The sequence below is a fragment of the Schistocerca cancellata genome, chromosome 5, assembly GCF_023864275.1.
Source record: "Schistocerca cancellata isolate TAMUIC-IGC-003103 chromosome 5, iqSchCanc2.1, whole genome shotgun sequence".
Classification (NCBI taxonomy): Eukaryota; Metazoa; Arthropoda; class Insecta; order Orthoptera; family Acrididae; genus Schistocerca; species Schistocerca cancellata.
In genome coordinates, this window is record NC_064630.1 from 398,690,473 (window position 1) to 398,713,083 (window position 22,611).

General features: G+C 43.2%; 2 protein-coding genes and 1 non-coding gene across 4 annotated transcripts in view; 1 reads left to right on the forward strand and 2 right to left on the reverse strand.

The window, feature by feature from the left end:
• LOC126187429 (neuroparsin-A) overlaps positions 1 to 22,611 on the reverse strand; it is a 147,825-nt gene that overhangs the window by 96,722 nt on the left and 28,492 nt on the right. The window lies entirely within an intron of this gene.
• Positions 1 to 22,611, forward strand: part of LOC126187427 (uncharacterized) — a 216,718-nt gene that overhangs the window by 22,018 nt on the left and 172,089 nt on the right. Inside the window, exon 3 of the mRNA XM_049928499.1 lies at positions 9,186 to 9,350. Coding sequence (XP_049784456.1) covers positions 9,186 to 9,350 — 165 coding nt within the window. The remainder of the gene's footprint in view (positions 1 to 9,185; positions 9,351 to 22,611) is intronic.
• Positions 12,330 to 12,404, reverse strand: Trnat-ugu (transfer RNA threonine (anticodon UGU)). The gene has a single exon. It is a non-coding gene; the product is annotated as a tRNA-Thr (tRNA).

Sequence of the window (22,611 nt, forward strand, 5' to 3'; positions counted from 1 at the left end):
GGAACGTGAATAAATTTTAACATATACCCCGATCCACACACTTCACATTTATCCGTACAGAATATCGATGTAGAGGACGTAAATGTTATGTAAATTGAGTTAATTTACGCACTATTGGCCCATTTCTGTTTTAATACACTTAAAAATGGCATGTAAGGCGTAACAGCTTATGTCAACAGTAATGTATATTTTATGAGTTGCGAGATCATCGCCATAAACCCAATAGTTTCTGCAGCGTCTGCAGATATTTCCAATTCTCGAATAAGACGGCTGTGAAGTAATTTGACAGAAATAGAGATTTTCTATGAAGGAAAATTTCATTTACTTTTGTTACAGTTATTTATTGTAAAACCACCAGCCTCAAAGTCTGTGGTGATTGGCTGAGTCTTTGGTGTGTATTCATAGCGACCACTGTAGCTCTGGTCCCATTACAGTTCTTTCCCGAGTGTTACTTGACTTAGTCTTACAGTGTGCAGAAATCTAGTACGTTAAATTTCATTTTTCATTAAAAACCTCAACAAATCTAACTTGCGGAAATGAGAGATTGTAGAGACATTTGTTTTTGTGAAAATTGCTGGAAGCCTTCGCATCATAGCGAACTTACTTTCTCCGGTCATGAGGATGCACTGGGAGTTTTGAATCAACTGGAGCGTTTTCTCCGCCGGGTACATCTGTGAAATAGCCTGTAGGGCACTGTGGGAATCGGAGCAGATGAGGAAATTCTTCACACCTCAGTAACTCCAGTGCCTAAAGGATCTTATACAGCTCTGCACCACAGACCGTCAAATTCGGTTGATAGGCGAATTCTGGGAACACTGTCAGGGAAAGCAACTGATGATTCAGGGTTCTCATCACTTCCGATCAATGCTGGAATAGTTCCTCAACTAGCCTTCGGTCACTCCGTCCTACCCAATGTCTCTTCTCTAATGAATCTCAGCCACTGATCTCGCATAGCACTTTTCCGTCACCGTAGCCGAAGTCGTTACTGCACTATCGTGTGGTGGCGCTCGATTCTTAGGCTGAAACGTTTCGAATCTTGCTGTTGGAAGGTTTTCACTGCCTGTATTTGGCCGGTCAGAGGAGGAGAGGTGATCACATAAAGTTCCTGATCACCAGTCTTTACCCCAATGTACTGGATTAAACTCCAGACCAGTGCACACTGTCTCATGAAATGAGGTCATGTGAAACTATTGATGGTGATCCGTCTGTCGGATACGGATCTTCACCTCGGTGGCCCACTCAGTGCTATTCAGGAGGAATGGGCTACGTATCGCCATAGGGTGTCAACCTCTCCCTTCTCTTCATTCATAACAACACTGACCAACGCAACGCTGCGTAAGCACTCGTCACAGTCATACACACGACACAGGTACACACGTAAGAGATCGGAGGAAAGCAACGGCAAGCCACCTCCACTATGATCTTGCGTAGAACACCGATGCGTGATTCCTGCATCTACTCTGCTGCACTTATTCCCTGGGTATGGAACCACTTTGATTTTGTGTGGCACTGATCACAAATATGCAGACGACTTACAACGGATGTGCTCTGCGCCACGTGACGTCACTTGGCGTGAGCGGCGACCGTGACGTAGCGCGGTAAACAAAAGAAGCGAGACCGAAATAAGGCGGGGCGGCCGACGACCTGTTTACCGAAATAGCCGCGACACGGAATATGCCCGCTGCCCACCCGGATATATGTTGCGTCGCCACGCGTCGCGCAGACGGCCAACGGTCTTCCCGGTAGACGCGCGTGGCAAAACGAGCACTGCGTCACCAATAACCAGAAACAGCTAAAATAACTGCTATTATTTTGTACGGTGGAGATTGTTCGCCACGAAATCAGTTTCGCTGTTGTATTATCCTAAGACATAGTTCGGAAAGGTACTTATAAAGCACCTGTACCAAAGTCTTCGTATATTTCTGCAAAAATTTAAACGCAAATTGACGAGAAAACTGTTACGAATAACGGGACGCCGTGCACAGGTCCTGGCGGTATCCGCGGAACCGAGGAACCGACCGACCGCCGTGTCGTTCTTTGCCGAAGGTGTCATTGGATTCGGTATGGAGGTGTTTAGGGGCAGCACACCGCTCTCCAGGCCGTCGTCAGTTTTCGATACCTGGAACCGCTACTGCTCGGCGAAGTAGCTCCTCAATTTGTAGTCCAAATTTCTATAGTAGTGTTCTCCGGCGGTAGAGCAAGCTCAGAACCGGGGGAAAATAGTGCAATCACAATGTAAACGCAATCCAAAGTGTATCGAACTCGGATATACCCATAAGTCTTCATAGCTAACAATGTGTAGCTTTACTTGCTGAGACACACACACACACACACACACACACACACACACACACACACGTACACGCACACAGGGTACGTGTTTTAAGCATTAAAGATTGATATCGTAAGGTTCCGATGCGAATGCTTCTATTAATAGTCACAATCTCTCACTTGTGTAAGTTAGATTCATTGGTGTTTTAGTCATAAATCAAATCTAACGTGCGAGACTTCTGCACAATGTAAGACAAACAAGGAAACATCACCAACTTGACCTCGTATTTTAAGAAGAAAAAAGTACGCTTAATCTACATTTATACTCCGCAAGCCACCCAACGGTGTGTGGCGGAGGGCACTTCACGTGCCACTGTCATTACCTCCCTTTCCTGTTCCAGTCGCGTATGGTTCGCGGGAAGAACGACTGTCTGAAAGCCTCCGTGCGCGCTCTAATTTCTCTAATTTTACATTCGTGATCTCCTCGGGAGGTATAAGTAGGGGGAAGCAATATATTCGATACATCATCCAGAAACGCACCCTCTCGAAACCTGGCGAGCAAGCTACACCGCGATGCAGAGCGCCTCTCTTGCAGAGTCTGCCACTTGAGTTTGTTAAACATCTCCGTTACGCTATCACGGTTACCAAATAACCCTGTGACGAAACGCGCCGCTCTTCTTTGGATCTTCTCTATCTCCTCCGTCAACCCGATCTGGTACGTGCGAGATCCACGATTTCATCCCCAGAAATTGATCGCACGCGAAAATTTGGATAATAATTCTGATAGTACGGACTGATGAGCTTCGGGAAGGAGAGTTTTTAAACTTTCGCGCGGAAAGGTAGTTTGACACTCGCTCCGCCCCACTGCACTCGCATAATGCCCGAACGCAAAGTGCTGTACAGTTGAGTAAGAGGTTTGTGAATTACTGTCTTGCATTGGTAACATGCTTTATTCATTGTATCAGCCGGCCGCGGTGGTCTCGTCGTTCTAGGCGCTCAGTCCGGAACCGCGCGACTGCTACGGTCGCAGGTTCGAATCCTGCCTCGGGCATGGATGCGTGTGATGTCCTTAGGTTAGTTAGGTTTAAGTAGTTCTAAGTTCTAGGGGACTGATGACCACAGATGTTCAGTCCCACAGTGCTCAGAGCCATTTTTGATTGTATCAAAGTGAGCTCTCGGTAGACGGTGCGAGATATCTGTTTGCTTTGAACAATTTTATGTTCCGATCGACAACTGCAGTGTAAAGTAATGATACGAATTAGCGTGTGATTAAAGAACTAGCATCGCGGTATTTAATTACTAAAATTGCTGTTACGTTTTATTTTCTTTGATTTTGAAGCTGAAACTGTTAATGAGGAGCGTTTTTGCAGATCCCTCACCGCGAATGGCATGATTAAATTGAAAAACGAAAGTAATTTTGCTTCGCCTCATAACAGTTCTTCAGTTACTCAAGTTTAATCACTTGCAATTTGAGTCGTATATAAAGCTACAGAATATCAGTACTATAATACAGTTAAAATAATATTGAATATGTGAGTGCTTGAGGCTGTCATATTATGTATTGTGTTTTTCGCGTAGAATAACGTGTCTTCGAGCATGTTTTCTAAACGCATTTGGCAGTTGTCTCCACCGCTCATTTCCTTTTCCCTTACTTACAACATACCGCAAGCAGGAGGGCTCTAGTTGCCAATCCGCTGTGTAGTACTTCCAGTTCGGGAATTAAGCGGCTGCAGTGGGGTGGAGCGAGTAACAAACAACTGGTATGCGAGGAAGTTTAAAAAGCTCTATTTCTGGATGTCATAACTGCATACTATCAAAATTATGGCCCAAATTTCCGCGTGGGATCGACTGTGCTTTTTTTTTAAAAAAAAAAAAAGAAAGGGATATGAGTTCAAACTGATGATGTTTCCTTGTAAGTGAAATAACACACTGGAAAGTAAGGAAAATATATGCGCTACATGGGACCACAGTTATAATGGTTTCTATGAATAGACTCCAATGATTCGTTCGATGACCACAGGCTTTGCAGCTGGTGGTCTTACAAAACGATAATTATAAAGAAATAAATAAATGTCTTCCTTCATAAAAATCACTGCATTGGCTAATATATTGAACAGTCGTCTTATTTGAGGGTTTGAAATATCGGCTGCAGAAACTGACATAATTTGGTGACTGGCTGCTTCAAACTGTGTATTACATTCATTATAACTTCACAAATGAGAGTTCCACTAGTCGAGACATTGGCACACGAACGGGCTGCACTCAGCCTCGTGATGCCACCTGAAAGCTACTTGACTGATTGTGAGAAGCAGAGGCTTCAAGACCTGGGAAACTAAAAACGGCAGGGAGAGGGCTGTGCTGATACCTTGCCCCCCACACCGTATCCAAATGGTGCCATTGTCAGAGGATGACAATCCGTCAGGGCTGGAACGCGGATGTGCCATTAAATGAGTAACTCCTGTGTCCTCAGCGTTGCCTGCACTACTCAACGAAAATCCTCATGCCGTAATGGAGTAATTATACTTCACCTGGCGGTCGTAGCGCAAGCTGATATATAGATGGCTGTACTACAGCGCTGTACTGCTTGCAAGACCAGACAAGGCATCAAGCTGCATGTTAGTGTGTTAGAGAATCTTATCCGAAATTGCTGTTCAGGTCATTATATATCATGCACAGCTACCACAGAGTGCAGTAGTTGGTGTTTTAATTGTGATATCTTAGCAAAATCTTCAAATACTGGAACGACGTGGAAGATCGTTTATTTGCCTAGTTTCCAATAGGATGCATCAATAAGATGGCGCTTTTTTGCGTTGCTGCTGAAACTACAAACCGCGAATTTGTTCTTAAAGTCACCATATGCTATTGTTTTCTTAGCATGGCACTGCGGACTGTGTAGATTGGCCTGTTTCTAGGAAGGAGCTCTTTAAAATCAAAGCCTATTTACATAACTGATTTTTCATATAATTAACAAGTTTGGCTCTATCTAAGCTCATGAGCTGCATCAAAGATGGTGTCCATGGATGAACATGAAGAAAGACTGAAACGCATTTCAGAAATATTAGCAGTTACTTTCAGATACAGCTATATTAAATTAAATGATATACAAATCAAGTTTCGGATCTGAAGCAAATAAAATATCAGGTGTGACATGTTGTTGAATGAACATACCAGATGAGAAGGGATATTGCATGTAGTAGGCAAAATGGGACATATAATGTACGACAGATATATCAGTCAAAATGAGCAATTTACAAAAGACGAGATTGATACTGTTAAAGCAGGAAGCGAGTACTTCTGCGTGTAAACTTGAGATGGATTGAAAAAAAAATTAGTGTAGCGTCTCGATATGTGGTGCTACATCAAATCATCATGAATCGTATCGACGCAAAAATCCATTAATAACACAAAAATCAAGAGAACACAAGAATTGTGAAATGTCGTTAGAGAAAGAAGAGATCTTTTGAGAGATGTTGGTGTACCGCACACATACAGAACAAGCAGTCGATGAAAACGTTAGATGAGAAAGAACAACAGTCTAATATATCAACTAGATATCCTGAGCTGCAACGTGCTAACGTAACCCAGAAGCTGTCTGAAAAATGACTTTCATGGAAACATTGCAGCGAATTCCGGGAATACCTGCAGAGGCACGACGCTTACTGCAGGGATAATCAGTTGATCCTCAACACAAACAAGTGAAGAGCATTGAGTATAAATAGATTATTCTATGATCGCGTGATGGTAGGACAAACACTGGAAGGAGTCACGTCTGTTAAATAGCTAGGATATTTAAAGTAGAACTACCAAATAAAACTAATTACAGGTAAGGCAGATCCACTCGAAAGATCCTCAGAAAGTGTTGTCCACCCAAGCAGGTCACATAAATGCCTGAATGTTGCTCGTCAGCCCGTAATCCCTATCGTATAGGAAACACAGTAGATGCGAAGAATGAGCAGCGTATTTTGTTACAGGGTCATTTAGTAAGCGGGAAAATTCTTTTCCGTAAAAGTTTGTTTTTCAGCATGTGAATTTATATGACTTTTCTGTTGTGTAGTAACGAATGGGGCTTGATAAAACGATAGCATTGGAGAAACAAATTTGGTGGTTCCGTGGTCCCAGTGCATGATATGCTACTGCCATTTTATCCGTCTTTCCCAGAAGACAATTGCTCCTGTGCTCCTTAAGCCGTGTGTTAATGCGTCTATTCGTAGTTCCAATGTACACTTTACAACGCTGCGTGTGATGTTGGACTTTTGTGGTGTACAAGTATTCACGCACCTTCCTTGTTGTTCGAAACGCAGTGTCAGTGGTGTGTGTTCTTAGCACTATGCTGTTGCAACGTATGACTGTTTTTACGAATGGGAGCAAATTTTTCCCTTTAGTCGGTTCTTTTTCAGTAGAAGCTGCTGACCTTTTACATCTACATCTCCATTTACACTCCACAAGCCATCTTACGGTGTGTGGCTGAGGACACCTTTGGCATCACTATCGTATTCCCCTTTCTGTGTTCCATTCGCGAATGGTGCGTTGGAACAATGACTTCCGTATGAACTCTAGAGTCTCTGATATTTTCATCGTGGCCATTTTGTAAACGTATGCAGGAGAAAGTAATATGTTGGCCAACTCTTCTTCCAATGTACGCCCTCAGAATTCTAACTGCTTCGAGATACACAACGCAATTCTTGTAGCACCTGTCATAGGCTCTGTTCAGTATTGCCGAAACATTCTGCCGCCTGCTGAACGATACAGTGACGAAACGTGCCGCTCTTCAGTGTATCTTCTCTGTCACTTCTGTTAAACCTAAAATGTAAGGGTCCTAGACTGATCAACAATACCGAAGAAACGGTCGAACAGTTTTCATGTAAGCCAGTTCATTCTTCGAATGAATCTCTGCCTGGCTCTGCTAAGCCTGCAATTTGTTTTATGTCGTCATTCAACTGCGGGTCGCTCCGGGTGTGTACGGTTGTTACTAATTCCAGTGATTTTCCACCAATAACGAAACCGAACCCTCCTATTTACGTGCAATATGTTACATTCATTTACGTTCAGGATCAGCTGCCAGTGATTGTACCAATCATCCATCCTCTGCTGGCGTTTCTTCATTTCGTTACTGTCTCCTGGCGTTGCAAACTTCCTGCAGACAACAGCGTCGTCTGCAAAAGGCCTTATAGAACTTCTGAAATTATCCTTTAAATCGCATGTACGAGGTGTCCCTCCTAAGATTCTTGAGGCACGTTTACTCTTGTCTTTAGGCAGATTTGCAATTTAGTTTTGTAGCTAGAGTAGGCCCACACAAATACTGCTCATCACGTCTTTCATACGACGCCCAATGTCGACGGAAAGCGTCAGCTTGTTTCTCGCTACAGATAAAATGATTGTGAAACAGGAATTTTCGTTCCCACACGACAGAGCGGTCCGAAATTAGTCCAATGCGATATTTGTTTCATCTATAAATATTAAGAGGAACATTGAAATACACGAAGAATAACCGCTACTCCAGGCCGGCCGATGTGGCCGAGCGCTTCTAGGCGCTACAGTCTGGGACCGCGCGACCGTAACGGTCGCAGGTTCGAATCCTGCCTCGGGCATGGATGTGTGTGATGTCCTTAGGTTAGTTAGGTTTAAGTAGATTTAAGTTCTAGGGGACTGATGACCTCAGATGTTAAGTCCCATAGTGCTCAGAGCCATTTGTGCCAGCTACTCCAGCACCGAAGCACAGCACTAGCCTACGATGACTGCTATCGCCTTGCGGCAACGCTGTTCAGTCGCTCCTGGAGTACTGGTTATTACCCCGTATCTATAAAAAGAAAGTCGCAATAGACTAATTTCGGGCCATTAAATAGAATGGGCATGTAAAATTCCGCTTTAAAAGTGATTTTATTTGTGAAGGGCCGCGCGGGATTAGCCGAGCTGTCTCAGGCGCTGCAGTCGTGAACTTTGTGGCTGATCCCGGCGGAGGTTCGAGTCCTCCCTCGGGCATGGTTGTGTGTGTTTGTCCTTAGGATAATTTAGGGACTGATGACCTTAGCAGTTAAGTCCCATAAGATTTCACACACACACACACACACACACAACCATTTGTGAAGGGAAACAAGCGGACGCTTTCTGTCAACACTGGCCACCGTATGAAGACCTGATGAGCAGTATGTGTTTAGATAGACTCAAGCTATACATTGAAAAACGGAAATTACAAGTATCTTATGAGGGACATCAGATGCACGGGGTATAAGGGGTTTAAGTGCAGATACTTTTGTTGGAGAATGAGGAGGGTGTACTGAACATCATTACACGAGTGTTTACGTCATTTGCATTTTAATAATTATAGCTATTACAAGTCATATGCTTTTGGGTTGGGTAGTACCTCCAAGTAACGTGGCAAGATCACTCCCATGGGTAGAAGGTTAGGTTGGTTGGTTGGTTTGGGGAAGGAGACCAGACAGCGTGGTCATCGGCCTCATCGGATTAGGGAAGGATTGGGAAGGAAGTCGGCCGTGCCCTTTCAGAGGAACCATCCCGGCATTTGCCTAGAAGGTTAGGTGTTGAAGTGTGGGCACATGGACGCAAAATGGTTAGTCTATACTGACTGAGGTAGTCCGCTTATTGGTGCAGCTACGACTGCACAGAAAATATCAGGCAGTAAATTATGTCACTTGTTTGCAGGAAGACTGTTCAATGTAGTGAAAAAAAAAGCAACTTGCGTGTGTACATATTGAGGCATGTAAAAATATCCGCACTTCTACCTGTTACACACTGTACTGTAAACGGTAATGAGCGTACAAAACTCTCTTGGGGTACTCTAGAAATTACTCATTAAGAGTAATGTACTGAGCTCTATGTGTTAGACAGTATTGAACCCCGACACATATTTGCTCCGACTGTCTGGTACACAGGAGAGATGTGGTGGTGTGTTGCAGTGTGGCTGCTGTCGGCTGTGCTGCTGCTGCCGTACCTGGCTCGCGCCAGCCACGCGTCGCTGCTGTTCGGCGGCGTGGGGCTGGCCTACTCGTGCCTGGTGCTGCCCATGGTCATCTCGGCCAGCTACAAGTACCCCGTCAGGCCGCTGCTCTCCGCGCTATATGGTGAGTACTGGCCAACCAACGCGCTTACGCAGACGTTCCCCACCACTAACAACGTGTGCGAGAACAGCTACGGTTCTCCCTAGGTGGTCAATAATAAACTGATGTGACAAAAGTCATGGGATACCTCCTAATGCCGGCCGGAGTGGCCGTGCGGTTCTAGGCGCTACAGTCTGGAACTTCGAGACCGCTACGGTCGCAGGTTCGAATCCTGCCTTGGACATGGATGTGTGTGATGTCCTTAGGTTAGTTAGGTTTAAGTAGTTCTAAGTTCTAAGGGACTGATGATCTCAGAAGTTGAGTCCCATAGTGCTCAGTGCCATACCTCCAAATGTCGTTTTGGACATCTTTTTGCCCGGCGTAGTAAAGGAACTCGACATGGCATGGACTCAACAAGTCGTTGCAAGCCCTCTGCAGAAATATTGAGACACGTTGTCTCTATACCGGTCCATCAGTGCGAGACTTGCCAGTGCAGGATCTTGTACACGGATTGACCTCTCAATTATGTCCCATAGGCATTCGATGGGATTTATGTAGACTGATCTGGGTAGCCAAATCATTCGCTTGTCCAAAATGTTTTTCAAACCAATTACGAACTACTGAGGTCCAGTCCACAAAAATTCCATCCTTCTTAGAGAACAGTCCGCAGCTCGTGCTCTTGCGGTAGCGTTCTCGCTTCCCGCGCATGGGGTCCTGGGCTAGAGTCCCGGCGGGGTAACGGATTTTTCCTGTCTCGAGATGACTGGGTGTTGTTGTGTCTTCTTCATCATCATCATCATCGTCATTCATCCTCATTACGGTCGGAGGAAGGCAATGGCAAACCACCTCCGCTAGGACCTTGCCTAGTCGGCGGTGCTGGTCTCCCGCATCGTTCCCTACTCTCCTCGGAGTATGGGACCTCGTCATCATCACCTTAGAGAACATGAGGTCGATGAACGGCTGCAAATGGTCTCCAAGTAGCCGAACATAGCCATTTCCAGTCAATGAACGGTTCGTTTTGACCAGAGCAGCCAGTCCATTCCATGTAAACGCAAACCACACCATTATGGAGCCCCCACCAGCTTGCATACTGTCTTGTTGACGGTTCGGTCCCATGGCTTCGTGGGGTCTGTGCCACACTCTAACCCTACCATCAGCTTTTACCAACAGAAATTGGGACTCATCTGACTGGGCCACGGTTTTCCAGCCGCCTACGGTGCAACCAACATGGTCACGAGCCCAGGAGAGACGCTGCAACTGATGTCGCGCTGCTAGGAAAGCCTCTTGTGTCGGTCATAGGACTCTTCGAAGACGCAGCTGCTCTCGGTCCTGAAATGATGGTCGCTGGCCTCAGTGTTGTCCGTGGTGCTAGATAACCCCTGAAATTTGGTATTCTCAGCACACTCTTGGCACCTGTGAATACCGAATTCTTTAACGATTTCGGAAACTGTGTCCCATGCGTCTAGCTGCAGCTACCATTTCACGTTCAATATCTGTTAATTCCCTTTGTGCAGCCATAATCACTTCAGAGATCTTTTCACATGACAGCTTTGCCATTGCACTGCCCTTTTCTACCTCATGTACGCGGTACTACTGCAATAGGTATATGTGCAAATCGCTAACCCACGGCTTTTCTAACCTCAGTATATTGCATAATAATACTGCGGTTGGGAATGTTGGCGATAAAGATGCTGCGGCTGTAATAATTGCTCTACTACGCTGAGCCGGCCGGGGTGACTGAGCGGTTCTAAGCGCTACAGTCTGGAACCGCGCGACCGCTACGGTCGCAGGTTCAAATCCTGCCTCGGGCATGGGTGTGTGTGATGTCCTTAGGTTAGTTAGGTTTAAGTAGCTCTAAGTTCTAGGGGACTGATGACCTTAGAAGTTAAGTCCCATAGTGCTCAGAGCCATTTGAACCATTTGAACCATCTACTACGTTGCAAGTACAAAGAAAGGTGGATAAGAAATTGGTCAAGGAGCGTAAAAGGATCAGTCGCGAAAACTTGTTGAGAGAAGTGAGCTTGACCGAAAAAAAAAAAGATTATCATAACTCTCTGTATATTAATGGTCCAACGTTTGATACATTATTGGTTGTCCGCATGACCAGCAAGCGGATAAACCACCGGAATGACATCGTCGATATTTTTGGCACAGTTCTAAGACAATTGCTTTATTACTCCGTGTAGCCACTGTAACCGAGGCAAGTACTGCAGGACTGGATACGAGTACACCGACCTACTCGCCATACAGTACCTTCTCAGTGCATCCACAGTCAAAACAAAACAGTGCAGTGAGTTCTGCAGCGTTAACAGACAACCAATACGGTAAGTTACGGATACGCAGTTGACTTGTTAACGGAGAAAATTAACAGATCTCCTAAGGAGACTGTCTACACTATGCTTGTCCGTCCTCTTTTAGAGTAGTGCTGCGCTATGTGGGATCCTTACCAAATAGGACTGACGGAATACATCGAAAAAGTTCAAAGAAGGTCAGCACGTTTTGTATTGTCGCGAAATATGGGAGAGAGTGTCACAGAAATGATACAAGATTTGGGCTGGACATCATTAAAAGAAAGACGTTTTTCGTTGCGGCGGTATCTTCTCACGAAATTCCAATCACCAACTTCCTCCTCCGAATTAGAAAATATTTTGTTGACACCGACCTACATAGGTAGGAAAGATCACCACGATAAAAAAGGGAAATCAGAGCTCGTACGGAAAGAAATTGGAATAACAGAGAATTGTGAAGGTGGTTCGTTGAACCCTCTGCCAGGCACTTAAATGTGATTTGTAGAGTATCCATGTAGATGTAAATGCCTAAATCATAAGGGGTGTTGTGCCACCACTTTATGGTGTGATTTTAAACACGATTGCAATAGTGCCATCGCACTTGTCGTGTGATGCAGAACCTATCTGCAACATATTTATTTATGATGACTAACTGACAACCTCAGCTGCCGACAGGTGTTGTTGATATACCTCGATGTGGACAGCTGAAAATGTGTGCCCCGACCGGGACTCGAACCCGGGATCTCCTGCTTACATGGCAGATGCTCTGTCCATCTGAGCTACCGAGAACACAGATGAATAGCGCGACTGCAGGGACTTATCCCTTGCACGCTTCCCGTGAGACTCACATTCCCAGCTGTCCACAATTCTATATATGCATTGTACCTTATAGACATTTGCCCACCCACTCATTACTCGCGCACGCTTTGGCGATTCCCGTAAGAGTTTGGGCAACCTGTGCGCATTGACACAGACGAAGGTCAATGGCTGGGTAGCCTTTAACTATATATACGAAGACAGTAACTTGTTCTCGAAAGAACAGTTACTGCTGATGACTGTGCAGCTGTTTCCCTCGAGTAAATGATGACTAACTGACAACCTCAGCTGCCGACAGGTGTTGTTGATATACCTCGATGTGAACAGCTGAAAATGTGAGCCCCGACCGGGACTCGAACCCGGGATCTCTTGCTTACATGGCCGACGCTCTATCCATCTGAGCCAGCCCGGGTTCGAGTCCCGGTCGGGGCACACATTTTCAGCTGTCCACATCGAGGTATATCAACAACACCTGTCGGCAGCTGAGGTTGTCAGTTAGTCATCATTTACTCCAGGGAAACAGCTGCACGGTCATCAGCAGCAACTGTTCTATCGAGAACAAGTTACTGTCTTCGTATATATATTTATTTATTTCTATCATTTTACTGATTGCATTCCCTGCCCAACTGGTCACGATGGGTGTGTTGACACTCGGCCCACTGTTTACCTCAGATAATTTCAGCAGGATCTCAGCGAGCTCGGTAAATATCCCAATTGGAAATACGTGACAATATACTGGCAACTACTTATTTTACTTTACAAACAAGAGAACAGTCACCAAAACTTACGTGCAACCGAAATTTGTTGGTGAAACATCATTTTACTAGTGAGAAACATCAAAACGTAGGGTTTGTGCATCTAGTTGTTCGTATGAGTCAAATAATAAGGTCTGTCGATACTGAACGTTGGCTTTGACCTGCGAAGTAATTATGCTGTGGCGTGTGGTGCCATTCATTTGCCATCATGCGTAGAACGAAGCACTGACAATAGTCGTTGTGCGTAATTATTATTATTTTTTCACTGCAAGTTGTGGCGATAGTGTGATCTGTGGCGTACGATGAGATCTGCGTGTGTTTGAAGGGTGACTGGTTGTGAGTTGGCGAAGCTAACGAAAGTGATGTCATGCGAATGACTTTAATTCTTGTTATGGCGTATATTTTACGCATACTGGGTTTTCATGAATCTCTTATGTACGCCACATTGATGACGTCAAGGATAAATTTAGGCGCATGTTATCGGCAGGTTCACAATTTCATGCCGACGATACACACGGTATGTATTTAGTGTATACGGCTGCCAGTTAGTCCATCTGATAGGTTTCTTTTTTTTCGATTCCCTGGCTGAATAGCTAAGATATACTGTCTATCTGACAGTCGGCCGATTATAGACCTTACAATTTTTCCATAAAATCCCGTAGAATAGACGTGCGTGTGTTCCCAACTGGAAATATTTGGTAGAGGATTTCTATCTCCGGCATTTCTATCTCCGAACATAGCGTCCTACACAGTGATATGGCCCGCATCTCGTGGTCGTGCGGTAGCGTTCTCGCTTCCCACGCCCGGGTTCCCGGGTTCGATTCCCGTCGGGGTCAGGGATTTTATCTGCCTCGTGATGGCTGGGTGTTGTGTGCTGTCCTTAGGTTAGTTAGGTTTAAGTAGTTCTAAGTTCTAGGGGACTGATGACCGTAGCAGTTAAGTCCCATAGTGCTCAGAGCCATTTGAACCATTTGAACCACAGTGATATGACATTCCCTTCAGTTCGTGTTTATCCGTTAGTGCATGTGAGAAACTATAGTCGACTACGTGCTCGAGACGCGTAGCACGTCTGTGAACGAGCATTATGACACTTTACAGCTCCCACATTCATAATTTATCTATGAGACTAGTTACAATATCGTATTTTCACGACGAAAAGGAAATACTATTTTACCCTTATCTTTTCCGTAGTCAAACAGATGCGTTTATTGCTTACCACTTTAATTTTTATTGATCGCGAGACTACGTCTTTATGGTTTTGCGGGTAAAGTTGAGTGCAAAAAATATAGGTGTTCGGATACAGAAATAAATCGGAAGTAAATAGATTCATATTTCACCAAGAAAATTTTAGCAGTTGACATCACCACGTCTTCCACTACTGTGGAAACTGCAAGAAAACTACAGTCTAACCTCGCAGCAGAGTTTAATTCTATTACTCGCTACTTGGGTTCATTCTTGGCAACTAACAAGACCAGTGTGTAATCTAGATAACTGCTTGCACCTACCGCAATATAATATTTTCGCATATTTCTCCCAAAAATCATAGCCAGAAGCTTCTCTCAAACATTATTATTCCATTATGTCTGAGTTCTACATTAAATGAAGATGTTAAATAGAACGTAGCGCACACACGTACAATACAGTAAATATGAAATAAAAATATGAAGGAAGAATTCGGTAAAACATCATCATAATCTAAAAATGGAATGGATGCTAGACTGAAAAAAGAAAAAGAACTCATTTTAAGTTTTGCAAAATTACAGCAAACAAAGAAAGAAAAATTAGGCAACTGATGAGCTTAAGCAACGTTAACAACTAATGTCTCTTTCCAACGTCTCCATTGGACTCTGAGCACAATATTAGAGAACTATTGGAGAGATGGTAGACTTTTATCTGTTGAAGATAATTTTGCAGCATTCGCGTGTAGCTGTATAGCAAAAGCACAGGAAAAGTAAACAGTGACGAGCTTGGATTATCTTATTGATCCCCTGATCGCTAGAAGCGGGTAACTTCCTCACAACTATGAGAAAGCGTACCTCACAGTCCTTTATAAGAGACCAACATGCGGATCACGCTCGGATTGACGTAAGGAAGGCAACGGCCTGCAATCCTACTATGCCAGAGACCAAAGGGTTGTGTCATCATTCTGATATCATCGAAGTATATGGCTGTAATGTATCGGAGGAACTGCCCAAAATACAGTTCAGACTCTTGTCTTGCACTTGCAGAGGAGTCGAGCACAACTTGGTACTGCTTCTAAGTGAAGAATTAGAGATCGAAAATAAGTCTCTTCGATAATTCCTAAAGTCTGTTGTGATTCAGAATTTAGGACCGAACAACAAGAGTCGGAGTAGATCCGCCACGGAGAAGTGGTTCTCAAGAATGTAGCTGCCCAAGGCGGCACAGCAATCAGCTAACGAGCTAACATGCCTCTGTTGTCTTATCTGTTCTGATGCAGCAGCAGCAACGTACAAACAGCAGTCAGCGGCGCCGAGAAGTCTAACATGACGACGCATCTGTCAACCGGGGTCAACATTGCTGCATACAAAGTTGTCGACTGTGTTCTGCAAACTGGCAGTGAACTGCAAAGTAAAATGTACATTATGCAGTTTTTCGAGATCTGTTCATGGATATATCTTGGGAAGGAGGACTACATGCAAAAGGTACTTTTTATTTTGCTATATAGTTCGACATATTGTTCGTTTTCAAAACAATTTCTATTACTTCCAGTGCAGCTCCTCATCTTTCGAAACTCATCTTACAACTGGCACCCAAAGACTGTACAAAATTATTAAAACACTTTATTGATTTAGCTCTGTCAGATGATTTCAACCTCTTATCAACTTATTTATTAGGTCTACAACTTTGCCTCCGTCGTTTTCACCGAGTGAGATGGCACAGCGGTTAGCACACTGGACTCACATTCGGGAGGACGACGGATCAGACTCACGTTCGGCCATTCTGATTTACGTTTTCCGTGATTTCCGTAAATCGCTTCAAGCAAGTGCCGAGAGGGTTCCTTTCAAAGGGCACTGCCGATTTTCTCCCCCATCCTTCAGTAACCAGATGGGACCGATCACCTCGTTGTTTGGTCCCCTCCCCCAAATCAACCAACCATCGTTTTGCAATAGATGGCCGGCCGGCGTGGCCGAGCGGTTCTAGGAGCTTCAGTCTAGAACCGCGCGACCGCTACGGTCGCAAGTTTAAATCCTGCCTCGGGCATGGATGTGTGTGATGTCCTTAGGTTAGTTAGGTTTAAGTAATTCTAAGTTCTAGGGGACTGATGACCTCAGATGTTAAGTCCCATAGTGCTCAGAATCATTTTGACCATTTTTGCAATAGATGGCAGTTGCGGCAAATGGTGGGGAAGGTGGTAAATCGTGTCATACAATAAGCTTAGGTACTTATAAACATAACAACATAAAAATATTAGTCGATTTGTGATTGCCTCATAAAGTTATTCTCGAGTAAATATGCCAGTTCTCCCTACTGGCATCTGAACATTTTCGTTGTCCTAGGCCTACAGGACGCCTTTGCCCATAGAAATTCGCCTATTTCACTTGTAGATGCAATACCAAGTCACACGTGGCAAGATGACCCGTTTTACTCACTTCTCTGGGATGAGACAGGCCATTTCCTTGTCACTTCTCAGTAATAGGGAGTAAAAACAGCGTTCTCTGAATAGTTCACCCATTCTATTGGCTGTTGAGCTCCGTGGCTGTGGATTATTTTAAGAAATACAGCAACCAGCCACTTTTTCATATATTGTTGTTTCTGCCAATACGCATATGCCAACTGAAGACGGGTGAATGCCCGAAAACGTATTGAAATCAATGAAAATACGTAAATCAGTATTGTTGTATTTCTTAAAATAATGCCTATCAGTTACCACCGTACAATGAAAAACAAAAAGTGGCCATCCATTCTCTACTTGAAAGAACGATTTTTTTGCAGTGAGTTAATGTACTTTCATCTCCAAACGTCTACATCTGGTTTCGTGGTGTGTTTTAAACATGATAAACATAAAGTGAGGCCAATAACAGTGTTACTGCAAAATCCTTCATTTCAGGATTTTTAAGCACTTTCATAGCTACATCCACACTTCACAAACGAGTGTGAACTCCATGGCACAACTAGGGCTTCTCATTCCGTCCGTGTATGGAGACCAGGGACGAAGACAGTTTAAATGCATGAATGGGCAGTGTAATTGGTTTAATCTTGTCTTCGGGATTCGTACGCGACTGATATATATGAGGCTGTAGTATGATCCTGGACGTAACTTAATAATGGTTCTTGAAAGTTTATGTGCAGGAATTTGCAAGATAATTGGCATCTGTTTTCTGTCAGTTCCGACCTATAAGCACTTCCGTGATGCTCTCCACTGAGTCAAATAAACCTCTGATCATTCGTGCTGCCCATTTTTTACGTGCGTTCAATATCCGCTGTTAGTCTTATTTGGTATGGGTCTCACAGACTAGAGCAATATTGTACGATGAGTCGCATGAGTGTTTTTGAAACAATTTCCCTTGTAGACTTTCTGCATTTGTCTAGCATCATACCAATAAACTGCCAACTGCCTTACTTACGGCTGAGTAAATGCAATCATTCCATTTTGATCCCTACTATTTGTTACTCTTTGCTCACACCAGAGCATGCAAGTCTGAAAAATTTGCATTACGAAAATTACTTTGCCTATCCTTGGTTATTTCTGGCAAACTACATGTGAGACGTACAATGTTTCTATACCATTTTACTACGAAAGGAGATGAACTATACGTCTGAGAATTAACACACCAACATTCGGTTATTTCACACAAACACGCCAAAACAAATGAAGGCGCTAACGTATAGGTTAGACATAAGTATTTTATAATTTCAAAGTAGACGATGTAACGGGCTGTGTTACGTACATTTCGTTATTTCATAGTTTGAAAGTATACAGTTTTATCAATATTTGTTACATAACATGAAGAGTACTAAGGACATCAAATGCTATTCACCCTAATCACAATTACCCTTAGTAAGATTGTTTTGCCATCTACTGAATAGTAGAAAGCTTATGGTAAAAGAATGCAAAACATTAAGTTTGTTCCGCTAACTTGGAACGAAGCTAAAACGATTTCAAAGGAAATGGCATACACAAATTAAACACGCACACTTTTGAACTAAGGTGAGAATACGCTGATAAACATCAACTGGGACTGCATGTTTAACCGTGTATAAACAATGCTCGGTGGAACTTGTCTAGATCTTATACTGACTAGTTACATCATCATATCAACTTTTAGACGTATGTCATGTTTTTCGTGTCACCGTCCTGCATTAGTGATCCAAAACCGTAAATTAGTCAAAATTATCTTTAATTTTTTTTATTTACACTGTGTAATTAATTGGTATAATTGTTTAATAAAAACAGTATATTGTAAAATTTTTGTCGTTTCTTTCATCCCAGATGGACGTTGACACACCCTAAATGGCCACGGTTGGTCAGACGACACAGTACTAGATATTTTTTTTCGTATCATGAGAGACGACGTTCCATTTGTTCCAGTCACCAATATGGTGACCTCAAAAATCAGATTTGCTCACTTGAAAACTGTCAGTCAGAAAGTCGTGAACTGCTGGTGTCAACGGTCCAAATAACTTCTTGCTGCTAGCAAGTAGCGCTCATGCGTGACGGAGTTTCTTTCAGGCGAATGACTGTAATCTGTCCAGAAAGACCTACGGGAAACACGGCTAGCGCAGGGTCATCAGTATCCCAGCATGGTCGCAGTATAACCGCGAGATGAACCAAAATAAACAGTTCCCTAAATCCTGCAGTGCGCCGCAATGGGTCTGTCACGGGAAATTGTTGCTTTCCTCGTTGCGTCTTATTAGCAGTAATCGCAGTGGTCTAGACCGTAAAACGTCAAAATGTTGAATCTCTGTAAGTACGATTACCTGGCTTCCGAATAGGTATTGCGCCCTTTAAGATCCAATCCCAAAAGAAAGAAAGAAACAACTTTCAAATGAATGCTTTTTTTCCCAGCATAATTGCAACCAACCCCCCTTCAACTATAGAGTCTCTAGACCCTTCCAGTATTCAACCCGAATGCTTTCGTTTTTTGTCCCTTCTGGATCCAAATCCTTTGTCTAGAAAATAGTACTAGGAGCCTACAAACGCCTTACAGTAGCAAGACCACACACATCACCATGTCATTACTCTTAACCGTTTTCATTCTTCCTCAAAGTATTTTTAATTATTTTAATGAACAGATGAAGGGCAGTGTATTAGGGGAAATGTAAATGACAGATATATGGTAAAAAGGATTAAACTATGGTGATAATCTTGGTCTTCTCGTGGAGCATGCTATGTCCTGTATTAAGACAATAATCTGCTACAGCAGATTTTACCACTTGGCCCAGACGTGTCTATCAATGGTGTTTACCGCAACAGAATTGCACCGTGGCAAGTTTCTGGCCATTATATGATATTCCACACAGATACGGAAACTCATATAAGCCTTGTTTCCTAAATAATTTATTAGTCATAACGACCTGAGGTGGGGGAAGGGGGAGGGAGATTTGTTGGGGTGTACATTGTGTTGAAATTACATCTGAATGTGAGAGTATCTGACGTCGATACAGTGAGTGCATTCGGCTACAATATGCTCGAAAATAGCTAGTGAATGACATATAGGAAACAACAGATATCAGATTTCAATAATATGAGCACGATACGAGAGATAGAATGTTATTGTTCGAGATCCGGCACGTTATAGTGTCTCGGCTCGTTACTGCCAAATACCAGACCAGCTAGTAATGCGACAGAGGAGTTCCCAATTGACAATGGATCGGAGCCGGCTATTGCCAATGCCTTACAACCAAGGAAAGCGTCCCGAAAAACTTGTCCCGAAATGGGTTATTGGAACTGTTTTCAATTTGATGGTAAAATCTTCTGAATCGTTACCGTGCGTCATATCTCTCCTTAAACGTCTTCAGTGATCGACGTTGCGATCCATCCACTGAACGATCGAAACTGTCTCTGTGATCAGGTACTCCTGGCGCGATGCTGAGCTCCTGCCGTGCCATCCTCTGCCAGTGGTGACACTGAATGTGTCATGAAGGGGCAAGTGGTCGACACATGGCTCTCTCAAAATATGATAGTTACTTAGTCAGTTAGAGGTTTCATAGATAATTTGAACGATATTTTATCGAAACGATGTGGAACGAGTTACTTTACAGGATATGTATGCATGATTAGTTTCAGGGCCATCTAAAAGTTTCTAAATGGCACATTGACCTAAATTTAACATTAATGAACATATTATTTTTCAGTTCCAAGCATGCAACTACTAGTTTTGTACAGGTTACCACTTTTTAAATAAAAATTCGGCTGTGGACTAGAAGTAGTGAACCAGGCGAAATGATTTTAGGTCAGATTTAAAACTTGCTTTACCATCAGTGAGACTTTCAAGTTATTGCGAAAATGACAAAAAAATTCTATTGAATTCCTTTATGAACCACTGACAATATTGAATGTAAAAATGCAAAATATGTTAGGCGATTGATTCGCTTATTTCCAAAACCAGCTTTTATATGAAGACCAAAAATAGCTGAACTGAATTGTTTAAGCAGTTCGGTAAGATGTTTCTTCCAGGTCAAGTTTCCACATGTACACACACAAATTTGGAACTTTGACCCTTGTTTACAGACTCTGGAACCGTTATGAGTCGTTCAAGTATCTCTTTAAACGGTCCCACATGTCTTAGTGCTCTTTGTACCAGTCTTCTATAACGAAACACCCTCTGACAGCACTGAGAATCGAACCCGCATCCTCTACATGACAGTCAGAAATGCTGACTGCTTAACTACGGAGCTGGACTTAAATCAATGTTATTAGGCGTGTATAGCTGTAGTTTCGTTTAAGAACACGTGAGTGGCAGGTGCCTAGGGGAGTTACTTGAGGCGTGGACTGATGACAAAGGTCAGCAGCACACCACGAGCTGCTGAAATGCAGCCAGCGCCATGTCTCTTTGACCGCGACGGGGGGGGGGGGGGGGGGGGCATGAACCAGCAGCGCCGCGGCACACACCTGCTACAGACTCCTCTGCTGTGCCTTCCCGGTAGCATCTCCTGACTTGTGTCCACCACCTCTCGATGCAACAATTCACTTCGTGTAACTTCGCCACTACTACAGCAGTTGACAACACCGATCTGCATGCAGATGACTGAAAATAAACTTGTTCTTAATTAAATTTTCATGCAGATTTCGAAGCTGTTATTAGTTTCCTTTCATCACGTATTGTTTTTTCATAATGCAGTAAAGTTTGTCTCAGTTTTAGTTATAGGGATTTCATTAGGACAGCAAGATAGGTTCATTAAATAGCCTTACTTGTTGTGGGAATTGGGTAGCCATGCTTGTCGTGTAAAGGTTTGGCCAAACCGGAAACATATTGTGTCACGGACTACAGACATCTTGTAACAACCGCATGTAGGCCACATTATTGCTTCCACCACATCATATGAAACTGGGCTTGAGGAAGTAGTTGGTAAGGATTCTTCCTCGATGTGGATCATGCTTTAAGTACCTTTCTCTCAAAAAAATGGTTCAAATGGCTCTGAGCACTATGGGACTTAACATCAATGGTCATCAGTCCCCTAGAACTTAGAACTACTTAAACCTAACTAACCTAAGGACATCACACAACACCCTTTCCCTCAAACTTCCCATTTATCAGTCAAGATACATTGTAAGCTGGAATTTTTGTCGGTTCTCAAATCTCACAAATCGATAAAGGATCACGAGTTTGAGAATGCAATGAAAGTTAGAGAAAAATACGCATGGACTTCTGTCAGATATATTACTGAAAATTTTCTAGGGAACAAAAAGCATCCGAATTACAAGAACATTGTCAGAATTATGTTCACAAATTTCAAGAAGCTGAGATTAACATGAGTGCTAAAATCTGCTTCTGACACTCACTTATTAACAGCTCTCCAGAAAATTTGGAACATTGTAGTGATGAGCAAGGATAACGTTTCCACTACTACGGTAAGGAGGTGGAGAAGAGGTACGAAGAGAGACAGAATGAAAGTATGGTGGGTGATTATTGCTGCATGTTAAAGATGGACCCTAAAGCGAATTTCTGTGAGGAAGAAAACAAAGAGAATGTTTGAAAATTAAATGCTACGTATGGCTTAAAATGTTGCAAACACAATTGTTTGTAATATTTTTAGTGTGAGTGAAAAAACAATAATTATAAAAATATAGACCTTGACTGGATTTTTATTTTAATATTTGTGATTCAATTACTTAAGTCTTTGAAATACGTGGTCTGTGTCGTGAGAAACGCTGACGTGATACAACAAAATGAAAGAACTTTTCAGAATCAGCATTACAAATTGATTCTAGGAGACTTATTATTAAGAAATAATAAAGAAATA